Below are 25,168 nucleotides of genomic sequence, written 5' to 3'. Positions count from 1 at the left end.
GCCAGCTGAAGATTTGCCAGCCCACTCCTTGCGGCCATGTTTTTCCAACCAATTAGTTTATTTGGCCCGCCCCAAAATGGTTTGCATTTATTTCTTCAGGTTTACTTTTACTAGGCCTAGAACATAATAGCCTGTATAACCACTTGCAGGGAGAAATCACAGCTGGCTAGAAAATTTAAACTAGTGAGCCCCAGGATCTGTTGAAATTACAAAAGAAAACAATGATGACTTCAGGGGGCTCAAAGTGGAAGCCATGTTGCACATTTCAGTTTGCTTTGTCACTGTGAATCTCAGGAGTGTTCTGTGGGACACCTAACTTGCATTTATTACCGCACCACTCAATGACCATGGGATTATGATATGGTCACTTCATTAAATGATTTTGTGGTATTTCAGTAACCAATTAATAAACTTCAGTAGATAGGAAGGACCAGCAGCACTGATCCTAATCATTTGAGCCTTGTACATTACACAGAAATGCTACATTCATTTAGTCAAATGCTACCTGCACAATGATTCTGCCACTGTGAGGCTTTATTATTGATAGTGTGACATGCTGCCAGTCAATTGAACTAAGGGGAGGATCCAGGAACATTGGGGATATTTTTTGGAAGTTATAGGTACAAAATTAGTAGCCAAAACTCTATCTATATCCGTTCTGGAGTCTCCCATTTTCTCAGTTGTCAAATTAAGGGCTTTGTTACATTCATTTTTGAAAGGGTGGGTGACTTTTTGTAATAATTAAACTGATTTGATCCAGATCAAGCACCCCAATGAAAAGTATGGGAGTGAAAAGGCACAAGAAAACTCTAGACTTATCCAGAAATGGAGGTGGACTGATGTACATCTAAAACAGTGCTTGAACAAAGAAAATAATAGAGACAAAGATGTTTAGACCTTTTCGAGCGAATCGTGGGAGAGAGTTATTATCATATAAGGACTGAGTGGTAGTTTGGCTAGAGAGGGAGGACACAGAGCCAATCAGGGAAGCGTAGGGGACTGAATTACTGCTCAAAGCTGTAAAAAGTAAAGCCAATTGGAAACGGGAAACAAATTAGTAACAGTAGTAGAAGTCCATCATAATCAATCAATCATACACACACACACGTGCACTTCTGACATGCACAAAACCGTTGTCTGGAAACCGTACTCAGAAGAAAATATCCAGAGGTCCAATCTCTCTACTGTAAACAAGAAGGTGGACTGTCTCTGTTAATTAGTGAACCTATCCTTTTCAACAACACCAGGAACTTGGATCTCAATACTTAGCTCAGTGTGAAGGGTATTTAGTCATTTTAAAGAGTCAGAAATTGTGGATACATTATTAGACTATTTGATTAATCAAATCATAGTTAGTCCTTTTTAAACTGGTCTTATTTATAACCATCATTACAGAGGTACCCATTAGCACTTCTAAAGTTGAGCATCTACTACCATTTAAATTTCTCACTATACATTTCTACAGGGTGATTTTGTAGTAAACATTTGGTGCAGAGTGAAACTTGGGATAAAACTTTTCTAAGCAGGAAACTTACAGATAACTTTTAAAATTAATTGGCTGGCTCTTACTTGAACATAAACCCCTTCTGCCAGGACTCATTTTATGACTCTATAATTGAACAATACTTAAAATTCTTTAACTAATATTTTACAGTCAGCTTATAAAGTGCAATAATAGCATTTGGTAGCGCTATTATTTTTAAAGACACAACAGATGCAATGCTGAGGTGACAAATAATTACTTTTTCATTTCTGAAGGTCTTTTGCTATGTACTCATTCTATGCATCCATACCAAATAGACATGTACTCTTGTTAATATGCATCCACAGCTCTTAAAGAGATATTATGTTATATGCTATGGGTGCACATTACGGCCACATTCTGTCCCTGGTGCATATAGGAGGCTCCTATTGACATCAATATGGTTTGTGTGCACCTAGGGCAAAATTTGACGCACAGAACACTACACAAAAGGTTGCTGATCAGACTTATTTTTATGGCTTTACAGTACAGAAGCCAGGGCTGCCCAGAGGATTCAGGGGGCCTGGGGTCTTCGGCGGTGGGTGGCCCCAACTTCAGTGGTAATTCAGCGGTGGGGGGTCTTTCCGCTCTGGGATCCGCTGCTGAAGTGCCCCAAAGACTCACAGCAGGGGCCCCCTGCCACTGAATTGCCGCCAAAGACCCGGAGCGGAAGAAGCTCCGGGGGCCCGGGCCCTGTGAGAGTTTTCCGGGGCCCCCAGAGCGAGTGAAGGACCCCGCTCCAGGGGCCCCGAAAAACTCTCGTGGGGGCCCCTGCAGGGCCTGGGGCGAATTGCCCCACTTGCCCCCCGCTCTGGGCAGCCCTGCAGAATGCATACTTTTGCTTCATATATGCTATGAACATGTATTAAAAATAATAAGACAAAATGCAATTACATCTGAACAGGCCCACTGACATGCTTAGTAGGTCTAAAAGAATAACATGCCAATGACATGCTTTGTTTTTCTTTTTTATTCAAATGACAAAAAAGATAAGAAATTAAAGCACATAGAAATGTTAAAATAACGTCAAAGACCTGACTCATATCAATGAAGACAACATCATGCAAAGTTACACCTGAATTTCCATACACAACCAGCCCTTGTGCCTATGTACTGCGGAGGACTGCAAAAAAGTGAGTGATTTTATACTGCATAATTGTGTCCCCCAAAAAAGAATTAAAGAAGAGCTTGTGATTCCAGTAACATGTGGAAATATCTTCTGCTTGTCTTGTGGTAAATGTACCACTAATTCAGAGGAACATGGTATACTCTATGGGATACAATACTTAGGCACAATAGGGAGAGTAAGGGCAAAATTCACCCCAGTGCAGGTGAAAGGACCTCTGCATCAATCACTTAATCCACACTTAAATCCTATGGGTGAAAGTCTGATCCCACTGAAGTCAATGGAGATTTTGATCTTTATTTCAATGGGGCCAGGATTCCACCCTTAATGCGGAATGTAACCAAGCACCTGGCCTTATGTAGGCTCTCTGCATTGGGGTGAATTGTACTATAAAATCAATAAGAAATACAAAAGGAGCCTTTCATTTGCTATTTTGTTGCTTCTATACATTTATAAGACAGAAGATCAAGGTGTTTTTGTGGTCTTAATATCATTAGGGAGCACACATTTGGTTCGAAACTTGCTCAAGATATGAATGCAGCTCCACTTTTACAAGCCCCTCATGAATAAACAATAAATTAGAGATTACATAGAACACCGAGCTGTGATAACACACAATAATTGCTTTTAAAAAACAAACATATTGGAAATCTGACTTTTTTTTTTTTACACAAAAACTTTTATTAAATTAATTATATTACAGGCCCACATCTAACTAATAATCTGTGATCATTAAAGACATACTTATTGAAATATGTATTTGATATAATACCATAGAAAAACCAAAAAAAATCATCATGAGATGTTTCTTTCAACAGGAGAACCAATAAAAGTGGCACTTTTTCTGTCAAAAACTTGTAAAAACACAAATGCAAAACTTGTGTACAGCATGTTGAACAGATTAAAGGCCCAACAATACTGGTCTGTGATCAATGGGAATTTGTGTTCCATCAGAACTTCAGGAGGGTATGCTTAGTATAGTATTCTTTGTTAACAGTCACTACAGTAAAAATAAACTTGAGGGAGTAGGTTCAGTGTTTGTCTACATGGAGAAAAAAAACAGAATGGCTACTTCAAAGCATTCCAATAGTTATTCCACAACAGCTATACTCCATTCCAGAATAATTCGCGTACTCCAAAAGTGGAGCAATGATTCTGGAATTAAAGTGACTTTTATTCTGGAAAAGAGTGTTCAGATGTGGGCTATTCTGGTTAATTTCCCCAAGCAGACAAGCCTGTATTCTCCCTTCAGTGCTGACATAACTCTCATGAATATGAATATGAATTGCATGTATACAATGGGAGGATAGCCCTGCTAACTTGCAGGTCAGATGTATAAATCCAAACATCAACTTTTCCCCTTGTGTTTAATTTGCTATTTTCCAGTTGACCTGTTTTATTTTGTTTTTCTTCATCTTGGAAACAAAATGGTGCAGCTTCCTTGAATAACTCTCTCCACAAGGATATGGTGAAGAATTACTTATGTAAACATGAGTAAATCTTTGAATTAAAAGATGTTATAATTTTCTTTATTTTCCTTCAAGTTCAAGCATCTTTTTATTTAACTAATGTGCTATAATGAGATAATTGTTTAATTGGTGTCCAATTACACAAATTATTTACGAGTGTGACACATTTTGTACTTAAATGAAAAACAAAAAGTGACTTGTCAGGAATAAATCAATCCTGTTCCTCAGCTGACAAGCAGATTGGAGTCTTTTTCTGAGCCTTTGGGTCTCAGAAAATTTTAAACAATTTCAAATCAGTCACTTTACTTTGTGTAAGTCAGAGCTTCTCCTTCCTGTAGATGTCATTCGATGAAATCTTTTGTGAAGACGTAATTATTGTTCCTACCCTGACACACCAGTTTTTGTCCACGTGGCTTAGTGATTTATAAAATTTGCTTTCCAGGTTAATGATTTTAATGCCATATTTTCTAATAAACTTGAGGTAGAATAGCAAGACTATGGCTCTCCTTCACCCCTGCCCTTCCACCTTTAGAAAATGATAGACTTATAAACTGAAATCCCTTATGCTGTTGGGAGATTGGGCTTTCTCATATTGACTCAAAGAAAACTTGGCACAGATGTGACCCACTTGCTGGCATATGGGCCTATCTAACAAATGTACATTTGTATGGAAAGCACATATGGAGACAGGATCTTCTTCTCAGATGTAGAACTGTGGGCTATTCCCTTATGTTAAGACACAGTGCCAAATTTATCCAGGGTGTAACTGCTTGTTGCAACGGAGTGAAGCCAGAGATGAATATGATCCTCTGTGTTCAGAACAAAATGAGAATTATCCTAATAACACTACTCTTTACTGGTAAAACATGAAGAAAAGTGATAGGAAACTAAAAGCTTTATTGTTCTGGCACTTCTGAATTTAGATTCATATGGTGACTTCATATTGTATTAGTATTTTCATCCCCAGTTCAACTTGATCATTAATAAAATAAGAAAGCCCTGACGTTGAACTAGAAGATAAATACCAGCTACAGTCCACATAGTTGCTTTCAAATGGTTATATTAAACCAGTTACATTAAAGGTGCTTTTACTCATATGGTATACAATTCAAATGCATCTTAATCCAATGGGGTGAAACCTTGACATTCACATCCCACTTGCCCCACCTTTAGACAAAATACATTTGAGGTTTAAGATAAAAAACAAAATTTTTTTTTTTTGCAAAATTGTGTCTGGGGCATCTGACAAGTGATTGTTTTTGAGTCTTTCAAATAGTCAAAGCATTTGTCACCCATTACTCTTTATCAAGGTTTGTTATTATGAATACAGGGGATTCCAGTACACACTCCATCATCATCTCCAAGTGGAAGCACATCTACTAAATTTCTATTTTGACAGGCATGTGTTTTCCCCTTAAACACTGGGGGAGGGGGGTTTAATGATGCTCTGCCTCACATTGTCTAATGTATTTTTGATCTCTACCCCCATTAGTAACTATATTAACCAAGAGCTTAGTGAGCTAAACATTTCAATTTAAGTTCAAATTGTCTCCTGAATTGCTCCACATTATCAGTTCATTAGGAAACAAAATGGTTATTTTTGATGGTACTCCTTCAGTGGCAGAGATTTTGCATTCATCTGTGTCTGGAAAGCACCCAATACACTGTGGGTGCTCCAACAATCTAAATAAATAAAATAAACAAATAAATATCCTCTTCACATCCTCTACCTCCCTGGAGTCTTATTGTCCTGGTGCATACCGACTGCTAGAACACGTTTGACACTGCATCACTTAATAGAATTGTTGGTAACTGTGTTCAGACAGGATAAAATTGTATAGTGTAGACAAGACCCTTGTATGAGGGAGATTGTAAATGCTTCAATAAAATATACACAACACAGTCCTCTGCCCCACATCCTACTGCCCATTTTTTTTAAAGGGAAAAATGTGGAAGGACAAAAAATATGGTTCCCATGAACATATTTTTATTTCATCTTGCTGGCTTTGTGTTTGAGTAGAATTTAAAAATGTGTTGTTGACAGGTTGCTAGCCCATGCCACAATGTCTACACTACTATTATTATCTATGCTAGCTAGATTAAAGATAGTACAGGTATGCCTACCTATGCTATAATTGCACCTTCACTTGCTCTGTAGACATAGTCTTATGGTGAAATCATAGCTCCATTAAAGTCAATGGGAATTAAACATGAGTTTATGCTTCCACATGGGAATAGTGACACTGACTTCAGCAGGGCCAGGATCTCACTCTTAGGATATGTTAGTAACACCTTCTAACATGCTTTTAAAACCAGGTCAAGACAAACCGCCTAGGGCAGAAACTGTCTCCTTTATTACTTGTTTGTATGGTAAGTAACACAATGGGCTCTTGATCCTTGATTGGGGGTCCATGGTGCTACCACGATAGAAATAATAATGATTTCATTTGCAAGCCACAAGTGCCTGAAAATCAGACTTCGTTTTACAAAAAGGGTTTGTTGCCAAGGGACAGGTCTAATAATATCAATGAATTGTGGCTTCACAGCCAAGTTCACTGAAAACTGTCTATCTCACATCAACAGCTGTTGCGAAGAAAGGTCCAAATTCACTCATCTCCAGTTCTTTCCAGAGCAATGAGGTAAAACTACAGTGCCTACAAGAGCTAATGTACAGCATTACATTCTAATGTTATTAAGCACAAGCAGCCTCTTCCCCTACTTTATTTTAAAATATGACAAAAACTAAACATAAATGCAAGATTAAGACTACAAATTTAAACACACAAAAGTAAAAAAAAGAAAATAGTATGAAGTAATATTAAACCATCCACATTGCCCATTATGCCTATGGGTGCAATGAATTTGGAAATCTGTTTTAGAATATATCTGATGGGAGTTAATCTGTAAGAACCATAACTTTTTCTTTTTCTGACTTTTGTGCATTTGTATACAAAATCTCGCCTTTGCATTAACTGTTTTTTGAATGTACTAAAGATGATGGATAAATCACAGAGCGTTAATAAGTAATAGGTCAGGACTAAGTGCTGGGACTTCAGTTAACTCTTTTGAGATAAATTGTGTGTATGTATTGTGTGGTTTAGTAAATCTCTGAGAATCTCTATTTAATTTCCTGATTTTATGCATTTAAATGCATAAAAGTGCCTTAAAAAAGTGGCTACATAGTTCCTCCACTTCCACAGTTACCAGAAAGGACCAAAATGTGTTGTAGCAGAGAGCTTAATAAACGTAGGATCTTCTTGGTCAGGGAGTTCACTAGTAGCTGCTGAAGGCATGACTGTGTTCATGTCTCACACTACAGAATTTATAGTACTAGCACTGATTTTTGTACATTGTTATGGGTAAATCAGGAAGATTGTAAAAGCAATCAATCAGAATTAAGCTTGGAACTTCATTTAAATCATACTGTGATCAAAAAAAAAAAAGTCTACTGAAACAAATCACCATCAAAATTAAGAAAATTCCAAAGATAAAATATCAACCCATCTATACAAGGGTGATAAAAATTCCAATGCCACTCACATTATTTTCTTCTTATCCTGTGCTTGGTACTTGTCAAAGTTACTCCCATTAAGAAAACAAGATTAAACATACTAAAAAGGGAAAGTGGATATAAAGCAGATTTAAAGATATTCTGCAACATGCCATTCCTATACCTCAGGAATAGTTATATATAAATATACCCTTTCGACCTCACACACTGCTCCTGTTTTAGAAGACAAGAGTATTTTTTCCAGCTAACCTTGCCTTTTTATTTTGCACATCCACAAGGTGCATGGCCCAGACACTTAAAGAGACTGCAGTGTTGTGCACAGTGAATATGAGAACTATGCATGATTCCTATAAGCAGTAGCCTTCACCATTAAAGGGTTCTCACAGTTTTAGTAAACCAATCCCTGAAAGAGACACTGTCAACTAGAAATCTAGTCAATTTTAAAAAAAATGAGTTAAAAATAGTTTCAGGGAAAACACCTGCTCCAGAGACTTGCAGACAATTTTTGTTCTCTTGCAGTTATATTTTCCTATGTTAAAAATTGTTTTCCTCTTTTCTGCTGCCATGTAAAAGACACATACAAAACCAAGGGAAACTGACTACCTGACTCTGCAGTGGAAAGAGGGAATATTTGTACACAAAGTATTGTCAGATGCACACAATTAATAAATAGGGGGGAAATAATTTCCCAGCCCCCTATCTTTTTTAGTATTCTTCACTGTTATTTGTAACAAGAATATATAAATTGTTTCTAGGAAAAAAATGTGCTTAAGTTAATAGAGTCTCCGTAAATTAGTTCAATATGAGATTTTTCCTAAACTGCGGAAGTTAGAAGATATTATTCCAAAAACTATTAGCAAGAAACATACTGCAAAATCTCATCATTAATCAATAGAAAGAATTTGGTAAAAACTAAAGAATTCAACATTTAACAACTTAGTTCTCTAGCAGCAATGCTGTTTAAAGAAATATTGTTGAAAACTGTGAATGGTCACAGCGCTGTAAATGGGGGAGTTCTGCGTCTTACCTGGAGTTTGAAAATTAAGGCGTCGCAGCTCCACTGGATCTGTGGGATGATGAGAAGGAATTTCCTTGCTGTTGGGTATGCTGCTTTTTCTAGAGTCAGATTCAGCCCTCTTCCTGCAAGGATAAAGTAAACACAAACACACATAAGATCCTAAGTGTTAACTACATAAATATACTTGTCTGACCTATTTGATACTGCTTCTTTTTAAGAGTATTCACTAGACAAAGCATAAGATAAAACAATTGTGTGCATCATGGTGGTTAAGGCAGCTACAATTTACATGGTTAAAGGAAATTTAAACACAAAAACATTGGGTTGGAGTAATTGCATTCAGCAGTAGCCTGATCCTCCAGTTCATCATTCACAGGACTAGAATAATTAACAGTTATGGGCTATTAATGGGAAAATCAGAAAATCTACTTTGTCTCTGTCTTAAAAGCTAGCTACCTAACAGCTTTATTAAATATATTTGTTTAAATCTTCATTATGTAATTGTGAATAACATATGAAGATGCTATATTTGCTTTCATCATGTTTTAATACACACAGCTCTGTACTGTTTTATTTATGAATAGCTTTTATTCATTAGGCACTTTCAAGGTTGCTGATAATATACCAGAACACTGTTGCTTTCACTTTCTAGGGAGTAAGAGCTCAGTTCTCAATATTTCAGTTCTGTAATAGGGTGAGTCACAGAACACCCATGGCCCCAATCCTTTCCAGGATCACAGAGCCCCTATTCAATTTAAGTGCTTCTGATCAAATTAGGGGTAGGGTTTTCAAAAAGTGCCTACGGGAGTTATGTACCTAACTGTCACTGACTTTCAATGGAATTTGGATGCTGCTGAAAAATCCTCCGTAAATGCAATGGGCAGAAGAGACAGAAAAAGCCCTGTAGGTCCCATTTGCCTCAGAAATGTGGCATCTTTGTGCTTTTTAGCTCTTATGGGTCTCATGTGAGAATGGGCTCATACTGTCTGAGAGTTTCATTCTCTGAGGTCAGCCAAGGAGAACTGTATTGGGCTCCAGAATACCTACTGATTTGCATTTTCATTCCTTTCTTTTCCCTTTTTTTTTTTTTTTAGAAGTAGTGAGGTTGAAGGTGGCAAAAAGCCAAATTTCAAGTAAGGGAGGAGAGGTGGGTGTAAGAGTTAGTACAGCTATACCTTTCTCAAGTGTCCTGCATTTTATTTGACATCACACTCTTGGGCCATTTTCCTGATTAGTTCTCCTGGATGGCACTAAAACCTATATGAACCTGCTCTGCTCCCTCTTAAAATAGTTTAAATTCACTTCCTCTCTGTCCAGGTATTACAGGCAGAGTAGTGAGTGGTAACACTGATTAGGACATGATGCGATGGGAAAGAGAAGAGTGATGGGGTAGGAGGGAATCTTATCAATTTTAGCTATGGACTATGGTTAGCTCTATTTTAGATGACAGTGGGCAATTTCTTTTGCTTGTCTTTAATATTGAAGATACACAATTTGTTCAGCAAGACCAAATTTCCCCTCTGGTTGCCTTAATGTGCTATGCAAATTGTGTCTTAATACCACAAGGTCTTGAAGTATGGAACCTCTGTTAACTTCAGTGCAAGTTCGATATGCAGAAGACTTCCAAGATCAGATTGTGAAAATCAAATAATTCCAAAGTTTTAATGCAAGACTCTTGAATTTATACTCCAGATAAACCCTTAGTATGGCTTCTCCTCCCTTCAGTGATGGTAGAAGAAACTGTGTTTTTTTTTAAATTGTTTTGAGAAGGATGAAGAAGTGATTCTTTCAGTCTACCCCTCATTCTTCTCTGTCACTCCCCTCAGCCACAAAGGCAACAGGTATGGCAATCCTGGGGAGTCTTTGTTCACTCTGGACCCACAGCTTTGTTGATAACAAAGAATCACTTGACAGGAATGTGAGTCAGTGCTTTCTCTAGGGGTTGAATGTATTATCCCCAAATTAATCTTAGCCCCTGCCAACCCACAGAGCCTGGCATGACCATATATTGCGCTGCCACTGGAAAGTTGTGCCAGTTTCAAGGTGATTTATCCCAAACCTTGTAATCTGGTACCTGAGTCCTAAATGGTTTGTTTTGCCACTTACTAGTCCTTCTGCTGGTCAAGCTGGCTGAGTATCAAAGTGCTCTCTATGTACTACAAGCCCCACAAAATTGATTGAGTCCCAGTCAGCCTCCTATAGACCTAAAGAAAGGTAACTTGTAGGGAAACAGTTCCCATGAATAGACTGTGAAGGAAACAGTCTTCTTAAATTGTTGTCAGGTTCAACCAAACAGACCACAGATCAGTGTCAGAGATAAAATTATAAAGTCAGATTCTGCCATCCTTAATCATACTGGGAGAAAAGCTGGCACAAGTGAAGTCCATGGACATTTTGCCAGGATGTCATCCATTAGTAGTACCTCACTCAGTGAGTAGCCCCAATGAAATCACTTTAAAACTTTATGAAATAAAAAGCTGCACAGGGATCCACACCACTGCACATTTTGGTTCATGAAATCAGTGGGTCTATTTACAAGTTGGCACTAGTCAGCATAGTTCAGAGGCCATGGTGATGTGTGCCATTCTAAAATCCTGGATAGATGGACAATAAGCATGGGTGTCAAAATTGAGGTCCTAGGAATTAATGTAAAAGGTCCCAAACTCCACAAGTTCTACACCTTTCATTTATTTAATAAAGTGTTTGGTGACCATTAGTGAAACATTTAGGTGCCATCCAAAATTTAAAACAACTGGTGCTATGCAAGGCCTTCAGTGAGCAGATACAGAACATTCTATCCTATAACCATACCACTATATGCTTCCAGAAGAGTTCCATGGCTGCCAGGCCCTCACTTCTAGTATTTTTAGACATGCAGTTTCATTTAAAAAAAAAAGAGATACTTTCATTGAAAAAGGCGGTAAAACAGATTTTCATGAAAATTCAGTTAAGTAAATGTCACTGGGCTAAATTTCTTAGAGGACCTCAATCCAGCTTCAAAAGGCATTTTTTCTTTTTATTTTTTTTAACATACAAAACCTTTATCTGCAAGAGCAAATGGAAATTGAGTGTATAAAATGGGTAGCAAGACATTTAGTTACTTGATCTAAATCTACAAATTTGGGTGGTTGAACTGTTAATTCATTACATATACAAAACTGTGGATAAATATTTATCCAAATTTAGTACCAAATCCATTAATGTTTTTACATTGATATGTGTATTCCATTTTCTTTCAATTGTTGGGAAGAATTTTTATTTATATCTGGTGCTCTTTAAAGTGAAGGACTAGGAGAACTGCCTAGAGGCAGACATAATTTGCATTTTTCCACATATAGCTCGGCTACTGTATATCAGCTTTGACCTGCACAACCCCCGTTTCTATATTAAAAAGCACTACTGTATCCTACAATAGCTTCAAATGTTAGAGTAAACATAAATAGCCTCAAATGCTACAGTAATGCTAAAACTGCAGCGTTTGGGGCACTTACTGTAGAACAATGTATTTTTGTTTGCTTTAATTAGAGCTATTCTAATTTTGTCTCTCTCTAGACCAGAGAATGCTACAGTAATTGCATCAGATTGTGTGGGTTCAAAAGAATTTATGATGTGGAGAACTACCCTCTAAGGACTAGGATGAGATCATCATTTTATTTTTACTTGTGACCTACTGTAAGTCAGGATTGCATCCAGGTTGTTTAAAGTGCATTAACCCATTGCAGTACATAATTTCCCAGTTCTTCTGAAGCTCCATTTTGAGACATGAACACCATTTTAAACTTGACCAAAGAACTCTCATAAATTAATTTGCACTATCACCTGAAATTGTAACTGAGGAAAACATAAGATATGGAAAAAAACACCACCACTTTTTTTAGTTAAAAGATGAAACACTGCTATAAATGCCTTCGCAGTGTTGTAAACGCTATAAAATATCTACAGCACTATCAGGCTGTCTTTATATTTTATATGGATCTGTCCATGATCATTTAGACTGACAAAAATTCTGTTTTAAATCATCATCGTGATGAACTGTCTGTACTTTTTTCTTTTTTTTTTCTTTTTTGGTGTAAATGGAGGGCAATTGTTCTTCACTTCTCACCTGTCAGGTTTACTGCTCCATTTTAATGCAGCAAAGAGAGGAAAAAAGGTCAAATGTTAGTTGGCCAATGGCAAAAAGAGTAACCATGACAACAGGAGATTCAAGAAATGGTGTTTTACAATGAGGACATATAACTTACATAAATTACAAAATGACAACTCATCAAAACATTTAATGCCTTCTAATCATGGAATAAATAGAGGACACAAGGTTAAGTCCAAAGAGTCTTTTGCTGCTGAAGAAAATATTTTTTGTATTAATATCACATTCCCTTTTGGTCATCACCTACAAAATAATGCCACAATCAATTACATCCCAGGAGGTTGCAGATGCTTGATATATTTTTGAATTTTACTTACAAGCTGGAGAAAAGACTTTCATCTAACCTGGGTACAGGGAAGTTTAGTGTAAAACTTTTTTCATTAAAAGAAGGCTAAATGGATGAGATATTCCTATAGACTAACTAAGACTTGCACTAAATTACAAAAGATTTTTACCCAGTTTTATGCAACTAGGTAATAAAATGTCAGAAATTATTTTTAAAAGGTCTCTTGACAAGTAAGGTAATCTTAAATCTTTCTCCAATAAAATATTAAATACTCTTTTTTGCTTTAAAAGATATAGCTCATCTTAGATGTATAGTGCATGACCTATAAAAATGGGTGGAACTGGAAAAAGACTTTATTACTTGCTATCAACAGGTCACATAATTGAAACTATTCCCAAATACCAAAAATACAGTGTATCATCATGATAATGTGGGGAGCTACAAAGATTTTATTGCTTGGAAGCTGCAATGACCCTATTACTTACAATGGGTACTAAAATCTTTATAGTGCCCTGCAACATCACAGATCTTTTTCTTTTTTAGAGTCTCTCCATTTTTTCCTTAGAATCATGTTACTGTGGCACAAATCCAGAGCTCCTTGCTAAGTTTTTATTCAGTCCTTACTTGTTCTGGCAAAACTCCACTGGGTTCAAAAGGATTTAAATTAACATTCCAAGCCTCTGAGCAGATTCACACAGCTGCATTTAAACAAAATTCAACCTGCCAAAGAAATGTTTCTTTCTGTCTCCTAAACATGGAATATCTCCCAGAAACAACACTGATTAAAGCGAGTTCCAGGATGAGCAACAATTCAGCCTTGCATCCATGGTAGGTTTAAAGTTAGGTATCTTATAAACTTCCAGAAACACAGAAAACAGATAAGGGAATTTAACACCAGTGAAAGTTGATATTTCAGCGGAATACATAATTTCTTTCTAGCCCTGGCAAATCCTGAGACATTGGGTAATTTTTAGAGATTTCTAACATTTATTCATTAACATTTTCCTCTCCCTGCAAGACGTGCTGTTAAATTCATATGGCCAAATTTACAAGTGAATCTAAGGGCTATCTTGTAGCTTTAACAAGTGCCCTGCATGTGAGGCAGCATGTTATTGCACTGCCCTAACAACACCCTGGGTGATAAGCTGTGACTCTCAGAGTTGCAGTCTGCCCATCAGTTATCCTCCTGCTCTAGGGGAGACGTACTTTGTACCAAGCCTACACCTGATGCAATGTTTATCCTCCAGTGCTCTGGCAGAGCTATGCTGCTTGGTGCATTGCTGGAGGCAAAGCCAAGACTCTATCCATTCTCTGTCCACCTGCACAGGACTGGGAGCGTGAAGAATGCTGACTCACTGATGTAAGGTGTCTTATGCTCCTATACTGCCCTGTGTTGTTGCACAAGCTAGGCTGTGGTATGGCTATGAATGAGTACAAGAAGAGTTTAAAGTTGTGTAATGTACCCCTTCCACTCATACACGTATCTTTCATCAATTTAGTTTCCCCTGGATTCCCTCACACTAATTGCTGAAATTCACATTGAATTTAACAAAGAATTTAACAATGGGGGGGAGGGAGTGTGACCAAAAGGGGCTTAATGGACACAAAATATAGCCAATGGTGAATAAGTGAATCTAAGATGATGCAACACATGCAGAGGCTGATAAAATAGATATAGTATGATTTTTATCTTCATGTTGTCATGTTATTTAAATATATAGAATTCTTGGGAAATTTTGGATACAGTTCTGATTTTCTCTGAGTATATACTACCTGCTTCTCTTTTGTCTGAATCAACAAAAAACAGTTTTCTTGAGGGCAAGAGTATAGCAAGAAAAGCAAGGGGAAAAAAAGAGTTTTGTCCAGTTAATTCACTTAGACTACTAAATCCTAAAGAAGGGAATGTCTGTTCAGAATGTTTAAGGAAGCTTTCTCAGCATGATTCTTTCCCTTCATTAAGGGTGTGGAGTGAGTACCACTGCTTCTATTATCACATCATAATTCAGCTGGGTTTACGACCAATTTAAGACAAAAAACTTACTTCTGTACTGAGTACCTCGATCAGTCTTAAGCATGAAGGATCTCAGAATGCAACTAGGTTCAGTGACAGAGGGTGCGGTCCAATATTTTTCCCATTCATTTTTAGAAGTACTAATCCTCTTGATTTAAGCTTGGATGACATTTGGCCTGCACTCTCACAGCTAGAGAAGAAAGCCTAAAATCTCTCAAATTTGGCATCTCTCAGCCTCACATCCTTTCAGCACGCCACTTATGACAAACACTGTCCCATTCCTCTTTACATTATATGAGGCCCATCTCAGTGGCTTTGGTTCAATCTGGAAAGCTATTTGCAACAGCCTCACAAATAACAGAGGTATCAGACACATACTCCTTACCTTTTTAGGTAGTAAAAGCTTTGCATTGACCCAGGCCACTTATCTACACTACCCACCTTCCTCCAACTGAGGGCTAGGGCTGATTTCTTTATTCGTCTTTTTATAAGTCAGTCACCACTGCCTCTACATAATATGAAAATTTAATAACAGTAATCTTGAAATTAGCAGTACATGTCCCTAAAGCTGTCTCTGGTCAAAAATCCTAGAAAAGAGGCAAGACTCATCCCTGTTTAAGATACCTCCTTCGTTCCTTTCCTTCAACAGACATGGTGCGTATACCCCCACACTTCCCCTCCCCCAGTACTGCTTCCCTTTTTGCCATAATCATTTTTGGTTTGCTACTTTTTTACTGGGTAATATGATTTTTTACCATTTCAGACTCCTGAGACAGTTCTACGCCCTGTTCCAAGGTTAGCTCAGACGTTAACTGTGCTTTTTTCTGAAAGTTCCTTAACATCCCAACTACTAAATGATATCTTATATGTTCTTCCTTACAGATATCAAAGTCACTGGGCTCTTTTTCTTCATCAAAGGATTTATAAATTCTTCCATGTTTTCAAAAGGTTCAAAGCACTTTTTAAAAGCATACCCATGCATGTATTCCTTTTTTTTTTTTTTTAATACATCCAATATATCCACACAAATGTTATATCCTAATTTAATTTACCTCTTGATTTAGCTCAAACCCAGTTTACATTACTTTATATGTCTGTAAATGGTTGTAAGCTTAACTTACACAATCCTTATTCACTACCTCTGAATTTGGCCCAGAGCTACAAAGCCAGACAGCCTGTTTTAACAAGGAAAGGGATATGGAAGAAAACTCCAATAAAAATGTTTTAAAACTCTTAACACGTTTCTAAAATTTTGGGGGGGGAAAAACTGTCGAAAATGCTGAGAATATATGTTGGTTTGACATAAAGGAGTTTGATTGGCATCTGTTTGGGATAACCTACCTAACTTTGTCTCTGGCGAGCTAGACAGCTACTCATGCCAAAAAATGGATCCAGGCCCTTTCAGTGAAGCAAGGGATGTGAGCACTTTGTGTCCATTAAGCCCCTTTGGTCACACTTCCCCCCTCCCCCCCAATTGGGACCCACAACCTGAGTTCTGCCTGTTCATCTGAATAAGCATTTCTACATTACTCTACCAAAAAACATCTGAAGCATCAGTGTCTGCAACAAAATTCCACAAGTGAATGAAGCCCCTACTTTGGTAACAATGAGCATTCCACATCATCCTTTCTGCACCTTCTGATAACCTCTCTTATTAGGCCAGGTTTATGCACAGAGTTGAGCCAATATGAACCAATGTGGGTATGATTTTATACCGATTTTGCTAAACTGGTGCAATTTTTTCTGAGGACACTCAATATCAGTTTAAACCTGGCTTGTATCAGTTTAACTTACACCTGCAAACTCATAGAAACAAGCTGAGATAAACACTTACATATTGATACAGCTGCATCCACAACAGGGAGTTGCACCAATTTAAATGTGGCAATATCTCATATTAATTTTGTTAAACTGGTACATAATTATATGTAGACAATTCCTTGAACTCTAAAAAATATAGATGGGTATCCTCCCAAACTTCTCTAGTGCTACTCGTAAATAAAAGATGCAAAACATGCCTTCTATATCCTGAATATGGGATTCCCTTCGCACTCTTGAAATTTTTACCTGCTCATGGTGTACCTCTACAGCTTTTTGGCAACACACTGTGAAGGACGTAATTATGGGTATAATCAATATTCTCAGGGTAGGTATGGATCTGCCTTATATTTTGGTGGGGTTTGTTTCATTTGTTTTAGTAGCTTTGAAAGTATTGTATTCAAGATAACTGAAGTAGTGACATGAATTGAGTATTTCACATCCAGCCTATTTCCAATTACCAGTTTTTATAATGACTGATTGCCACAAGGAGGGGCTCAGACGGTAGGTACTAACAGAAACTTTCATGAGGCATAACATCTGCAAGAAACAGAATGATTTCTGTGCTGCTATATGATTATGATTGTAACGGGCATCTTTATAAATATGTGTCTGTTTGGATTCCAAAACAGAGGTTGCCTCAGGACTGTTCTTTACACTAAACAGAGTATTTCTCTTTCAGAAACCTGAAGGCCTCTGCATTCACCTTCAGTTGTTTTAGACTGCAGACGTTTGGGGAGGGGGGAAATCCAGGACGTCTGAGGCTTATGAAGACTTTTTTTCTTCATCAAAAATAGGTACATTTACAATCCTATTGCTTTGCAGAAAATATTTTCATTAAATGTGGAGTACTTACTGCTTCCTCAGATTTTCATGGGTAGTTTTAGTCAGACATATCTGAGGTTTAATGATGGCTCAGTCACTAACAATTACACATTACCGATATACTTTCAAAATTGTTTTGGGTAAAGAAAAAATCAAAGAGTAAAACTTTGAATCTGGGCTTCTGACCATCTTGAGTCTTCCTCTTCTCCGCCTTGCACATTGTGTAGTCACTGACATTTGTGCAAAGTAGGTGTAAAAGGCTAAGAAGCTTAAATGATAGTACTGTATGCAGACTTTGCCTGCACTTTGCACAGGTGTAAAGACTGAACAAGGTATAAGAAAGTGGAGACTCTGACCCTCAAATAATGGCAAAACCTAGATCTGTCGCTTGTGCAGTGTGATGTAACATACACAAGGTGACCAGATAGCAACTGTGAAAAAACGAGATGGAGTGGGGGGTAATAGGCACCTATATAAGAAATGATTATATGGATACACGTGTACACATACACTAATGTACATATATATGTAAAATACAAAAACATGTTTAATACCACAAATGGCAATACAGTGTCATCAGCAAAAGAGTGAAACCAAATTACTATAACTATAGGGAAAACTCAAAGTAACTTTTCAGTTCTATACAAACTAAACAAAATTTCTTTTAAAAATATAGCAAGAATCCATAGGATGACATCTAATATAGGTCTGTGGTATCTTACGCTGGGGTTCCGTTTCGCGGTTAATTGCACGTAAGATGCAACAGACCTGTATGTAGACTATGGAACAACAACTTTTTATCTGATGCCACTGTATCTTAAAATAGTCAGAACTATTTGGTAAACTTACCTTTTATAAAGAAGTATAGCTATAACAATGCAGATGATAAACACCACTGCAAGAACTGGTCCTACAACCCAAATCAAGCCTTCTTCTTCATCTGTAATTGGCTGGGGATCAAGATCCATTGACACAACAGGATCAGAATATGGGCTGGTTGCATACATCGTCTGTAAGAAAATAAGATCCTATTCGATAATAAAGTAATGAGCATGAGAAATAACTGTGCTAGAATAAATGTACATGGAATGTAATGGCATTATAACACCCGTGGTTATTCTTCAAATCCTACACTATATAGATTCAAATGTAAATAATTTATTATTATTATTATTTTATTTATATTGTATCAAAAGTGCGATAGGTGTATACAGATAAATGAGGAGATAAGGTCTCTGCCCAGAAGATTTCACAATCTCAGTGAGCAATGTAATGATGAAGAACTGGGGAGATGATGCAACAAAAGAAAATGACTGACTAGCAAAGTACAGTATATGATTTGTTTGTTCACTTTGTTTTGTTTGCACTGCTGGGAAGGGAAGAGGGAACAAGAGTTTAAACGCTTCCTGGAAGAGGTGTGAAAGAACTGGAAGAGCAGAGGACAGAATTATAGTGGACAGTCAGGAAGGCAGAGTTAAATATAGGGATTTGTTGGCCCTCGGGCAATAGTTGCATGCAGCTTGGTCAGAAACAATGGGACAAAGAGGAGAGTGCAGAGAGGCAATAACAGAGAGCTAGATAGGCGCTAAGTGGGTTAGGGACTTGAAGGCAAGGGGAGAGACTATGAACAGAGGCTGGACACAGAGCGGAAGAAAAGCTAGATGACTTTGGAAGCAATGTAGCCGAGATATGATGAAAGCTGGATAACAGTTTAAGCAAAGAAAATGGAGAGAAATGGACAGATTATGAAGATGTTGTAGAGACAGAGGTCTACTATGGTCAAAAGAAATAGAGAGGAGTCACAGATAAATTCAGATCCTGTAGCAGAGCAAGGATGTGGAGTTGTCAAGGCTAACGGAGAAGAGGGGAAGACGGATGAATGCTGGGTAGAGGACGAGAAGCTCAGTTTTTGCCAGACTAAGCTAGAGTGGTTGAAGGCTGTGCTTTTTCCAGTCATGTTAGTTGTGTCATTTCGGTTCCTGACAGGCCACTTTATGGAATATTCCATTCATTTGGGAGCTTTGCTTAACCAAACTGTGGGTAGAGTCACATCAGGGTGTCAGCGCTAATGAAGCAAGGAAGAGGAAACTTGATGGCAATTTTATATGTGATGCAGGCCTTAAAATAACACCATAAAGAAAGAAGTTTTCACTTTGGATTAGATAATTACTAATTTTGCAGCTCAGAAAAGTTTGAATACAGACGTGGTTACATCTGAAAATTGCTTTAAATAGTTTTCTAGTTGCGATAAAAAAATGATTCTGCAGTACTGACCAATGATGATATGTTCAATTGTCTTGTCATATAAATGAATAAATGGGTTAATATGAATAGCAACATTTAGAAACTGACAATATGAAAAAATGACACTGATTGTCTGTGGGACAAGCAAGTGCAAATCATGTACCATTTGCTGTTATTTTTTATAACAAGTTTTCTTCTAAGGTATGAAGAGTTGCTTAATCATCTGCATTCCATCATCCTGCTTAAAGGAACCTTGACCTAGGTATTTTTCTGCTTCAATGTTAATTGAAGATTCAGGAGATTCTGCTACTGAAATATTACTTTGCCTTCAGCCTCTCTTTCCTGAGCAAGTAGAACCAAATGCTGAAGCCAAAATGTGATAACAAACTACCCTATGGGAATAGGCTGAACCAAAGAAGAGATATGAAATTCTTGATGTCTACTTTTACCTATAGGCATTGTTAATACTCTTAGATTTTTAAGATAAATCTATTTGCTGATCACTTGTAAATGCTTAGAGTTCTGTGCAGGGGAAATGCTGCATAGAAAGTATGCTGCCTGTGCAGAAGAAATCCTCTACTAGAGTGCAAGATTCTAACTCTAGAACTGATGTGTTTAGAACAGAGAGCAATGGAGCATGGGATGTAGATGCTCATTTATCTGAACTCTCTTCCTTCCCCGTAACTACAAAATCCTGTTACAGATTCTGGGTACCATGACAAAACAAATTTTTCCCAAGCTTAATTTGCCACTGAGCCCTCCTTCTAAGGCCTGTGCAACTATGAAGACCACAGATAAATTCTGTTATATTAGATTTTTAAGTTGTAAACATCCAAACCAAACCTTTTTGTGTTCATTTATCTTTAAGGCAGTCACGGTCTGAAAATCAATGTTAGACATTACAGCCTTAGTTAATATATAAAATTACAGAAGGAGCAAAACTTTGCAAAGAAAAGATTGAATCTTAGTATGGGTAATTTGTGAGTATAGCTTTTCAGATATCTAACTTTCTACCTAAAAGCTGCCCTGTTTTTCAGCTTTAAGATTTAATGACATGAAGGCTATGCTTAATTCACAACGCCACTGGTTCTTCTATCACCAGCTGTAAATCATCATTTAGTTACTTTTTTGGTTAACTTTTCAATGGTGTGTAGGATTTTATTAATGAACAGATTTTCCATTCCATTGACACAGTCTTTGCAATCACTGTAAGACAGAAAGAGGAAAAGGAAACCTTTTGTTCTATATTAGAATGTCCTTAAAGCAGTTGTTCATTTTCAAATGAAGCCATACGTGGTAAGTAGACTAACTTAAACTTCTTCCTCGTCTTCAACTAAATAAACTCTCCACACATTTAAGGCATTGCCAGACACTGGAGGTCTTTGACTAGACTTTAGATTACTGCTACACTAGATTCAGCTGGCTAAGCCCTGCAAATGTATCCGTCAGGCTTAGGAATCAATTAGAAAGACACTATACATACAACATATTGCATGTTCAAATGTTAATGTATGAAGCAGCATCTTTCCACAATCCTACTTCTATCTTTGTTTAATTGTTTTTTTACTGTTTTACTTGCAGCTAAAACAACTCAAGCATAAAGAGGCATAAGAATAGGATGAATTACATAATGGGTAGAGACAACTCATTATTTAAATCACCTCAGGAATTCTCCTTATTATTGCATTATTTTCTAACTTTCTTACATTTTACTTATAAAGTTGGTAGCAAATTACTATAATTGAAGAAGCTAGCTGTGCACGTCTCTGATTAAATAGATCTTTCCAAAGATTTTTGGTAACAAACACCATTGTCTCAATGGTAGTCCCCAGGCAAGAAAGGAACATTTTTTTTTACTCTGTGAAAGATATTGCTGTGAAGCTCATGCCTCAGTAGTTGCATCACAGATGTCATGAAGCAAGGCCTGTAATTTGCAAAGGATCAGAATAGTGCTAATAAAAGGTGATCTTTACCCTTCAGTTACAGAAGCAAATAATACATTGAAATGCATGCAGAACAATTACCTTCTAGCCCGAAAGATCACTGTAAATAAGCAAGGAAAGACACTGACTTTTGAAAAGCACTGACATACCCTGTAGGTAACTGACCTTATGTGAGTGGGCAGAAGAGTGATCGTGTGAACAAATACTATAAGAAATGAGTGAAGGTAAACTTAGGAATAAAAACAACAACAGCAAAAACATGCAGCCCACTTACAGATTCAGAGTGCTCCATTACAGCCAGAACAAAGAAGACATATTCTTGACCGCTTTGGAGTTGCTTATTCTCAAAGCCACCATACTGCTTTTTATCCCCCAGGGTGAACTCAGTAGGAAGAACTTCAAAGTGAGCTGCAATGTATGGCTTTAATTCAACTTCTCTCCCAAAACGAATGCTTCTGCGTTTCCTAACTATCTCCTTAAGTAGCTGTAGGGGGGGAAAAAGAGAGAGAGAGAACAGAAAGATAACTGTAAACAACATTAATGTGACTTATTGATAGTTTAATGGGAAAACTTAATTCAGGGCCAGGAACTATCAAAATAACATTTATGCTCATTTCATGGTGCTTGTCAGCATCACTAAATCTCAGTTCTTGCCATCCTTAAACTTTTGGCCTTTCCTGTTAAGGTAAGATACTAAATTGCAGTTGCACTGCTCAGATTATAAACATGGGTCAACTAGATCAATTTTCAGTGCCTGATATCGTTGTCCATGCTAATAAAACCCCACAGAATTAATTCCTACAATGCATTACACTCTTTATCTGAAAAATAAAGACAATTTGTTGCATAATAATTTTTTATATGTATGCAGCAGCCCTACTGTGACCTCCAGATTAATACAGTGAATCCCAATAAAGCAAATGAACTTCTCTTTGAGGAAGGAATTCGAAAATAAGAAAATTGGAAAAAAACAATCCCAGCCTGTGAAACTCAAACTTCATTACCTAGGTTTAATTTTTCAGGGGGACTTTCTAAAACGCAAACACTGTCTTTCTAGCACCATTCAGTATTACGAAGAGTTTAGAACACAAACAAATAACATCATCATCCATATTCACAAAACAGTCCATTGGATTTCTATAATAGCTTTCATCTGAGGCTCTCCAAGAACTTTACAAATAATGAATCTCAAACACACACACCCAGGGAGGAAGGTATAATTAAATTCATTTTACAGATGAGTAAAGGCAGGCAGAGAAAGTTTAAGGGCAGTTTCTTGATGCACTTATCACCCACAATTCCAACTGACATCACTAAAAGTTTCAGAAGCTCATCATCACTAAAATCAACCTCTAAACAACTTGTTCAAGGTCACACAGCACTTTAATGAAAGAGCCAGGAACTGAACTCTGGAGTCCTGACACCCAGACCACTTTCCATCACAACAGTTAAGCACCAGAACTTAACATACTCAATGGAGACATAACTGTATAGCCTGCCTTTCCAAATGTAAACCTCCTTTACCCTATTAAATATTTGCTCTGATGAACAAAGCCAAAATATACATCAGGGTAGTTGGCAGTAAGATTAAATACTAGCTCATGTTTGTATGTTAACTAATAAATGAAATAAAGCCGACCTGGTAAAACCACTGATTAGTTACTTATTTAAATGGCGAAATGCTTATTCAATATCTTTTATCACATTGGATATACTGACATTGAGCAAATACTAATTTGACTCATTTAAAAATAGCCTGAAGTTTTCCTGCTTGACAAGTGATGACTGCTGAGAGTGTCCCCTCATTTTTCACCCATGAAACTTATCCATTGCTCTTTTTTATAGTAAAAGCAATAGACTCCGTCTCCAACTTTATATTCTTCCAAGGTCACATAGTTATTTTGAGTTTTTCTGCTCACAGACAAAACGAACAAAATGGGTAAGTTTTCACTACTTTGTTAAGTGTAGGAGGCAAGTCTCTAGAGGAAAGCTACAGATTAGTAGCAAAGAGATTAAAATGTAATTTCTAGTATATATTTTCATTTTAAAAGTATGCTTAGTCAGAGAAGCTCTAGCTGAACCAACTTTTTCAGTATTACACTGCAACTTAGATGACATTTCTCTTTGCCATCCCCAAAATGGAACAAGTATTTCCTAATTATGCAGCAAGCAATCCAAAAGCACACAGAACAAGCAACCACTCCTTTCTCTGGGATATGACTTAAACTTAACTCACTACTAAAACAAAGTTTGTTAACATTGATTATCTGAACATGCCAGTTCATTAAAATTTTGAATCTCAAATGGGTTAAAATTAGAAATGGGCCCAAGATGCAAAATTTAGATACAAACTTCCTTAAAGATTGGGGGTGTTTGGATACTGGGCTTTGCTCTGCTCGGTTACGGAGATTAATATAGCGACCAGATATAGAGTTCAGACCCATCGTGTTGCACTAGCTTTATGTTGGTGTAATGTTATTGATTTCAGTGGAGTTACACCAGCATAAAAACTAGTGTAATGGACCTCTCGAGCTGAAAATGAACTTCCCAAGCATTTGAAGGTGTTTGGATCCTTGAAAATGACACTGCTGTAAAATGACACTGTTGTACTATAATCTTAGAAACAACTGTAGTGATTTCTGCACATTATCTTTTATTTAATGTGCATCCAGAATAATTTTCAGGTGACCCTCACTTGTGTAGAAGTGAGGGCTGCAGTGGATAACAGACAAATCTTGGCCTATTGATGCTTTTATCTAGTTGGTTTTGAGAGCCACTCTCCCTTTTTAAGAAAAAAGCCCCACCTTCTGATTGCTTCACATGTGCCAGGATCAGGTAGAGTCAGTACCAGCAACAGGAGAGGGGAGCAGAGGCTGCCTGAACATTAGCCCTGGCTGCTGTTGCTTCTAACAGCAGCAGCTCAGAGGAGATCTGCTGAGGGAGGTATTCTCTCATGATGCCATATGCTCCCAAGGCATCTGCTAGTGGGATTCTAAGAAGCATTCACCCCAAAAATATGTACATGCAGTGATGCCAGCCTGCTGAGCTTCTATCACTCCCCCAAGGCCAGCCTTTCCACAGCTCTGCTCCCAGAGATGCTTTCATCAGCCACTGCTATTTCTCTCTCCCCTCCTAGCTTCATCTCAGGCCTGGTCTACACTACGCGTTTAAACTGAATTTAGCAGCATTACACCGATTTAACGCTGTACCCATCCACACTACGAGGCCCTTTATATCAATATAAAGGGCTC

At 37.4% G+C, this 25,168-nt stretch overlaps 1 protein-coding gene across 36 annotated transcripts in view; it reads right to left on the bottom strand.

Moving 5' to 3' along the window:
• Positions 1-25,168, bottom strand: part of PTPRD (protein tyrosine phosphatase receptor type D) — a 1,348,190-nt gene that overhangs the window by 100,702 nt on the left and 1,222,320 nt on the right. For 16 of the 36 annotated variants that reach the window (XM_075067326.1, XM_075067329.1, XM_075067334.1 and 13 more), the window contains 5 exons: positions 22,192-22,401; positions 18,580-18,740; positions 12,749-12,763; positions 8,656-8,768; positions 898-1,017 (listed from right to left, as the gene is read on the bottom strand). In XM_075067326.1, coding sequence (XP_074923427.1) covers positions 898-1,017; positions 8,656-8,768; positions 12,749-12,763; positions 18,580-18,740; positions 22,192-22,401 — 619 coding nt within the window. The remainder of the gene's footprint in view (positions 1-897; positions 1,018-8,655; positions 8,769-12,748; positions 12,764-18,579; positions 18,741-22,191; positions 22,402-25,168) is intronic. The other 20 variants (XM_075067342.1, XM_075067343.1, XM_075067359.1 and 17 more) reach the window with 5 other exon arrangements.

This window comes from Chelonoidis abingdonii, chromosome 6 (genome assembly GCF_003597395.2).
Source record: "Chelonoidis abingdonii isolate Lonesome George chromosome 6, CheloAbing_2.0, whole genome shotgun sequence".
NCBI lineage: Eukaryota > Metazoa > Chordata > Testudines > Testudinidae > Chelonoidis > Chelonoidis abingdonii.
This window is presented reverse-complemented; position numbering and strand designations above follow the sequence as displayed.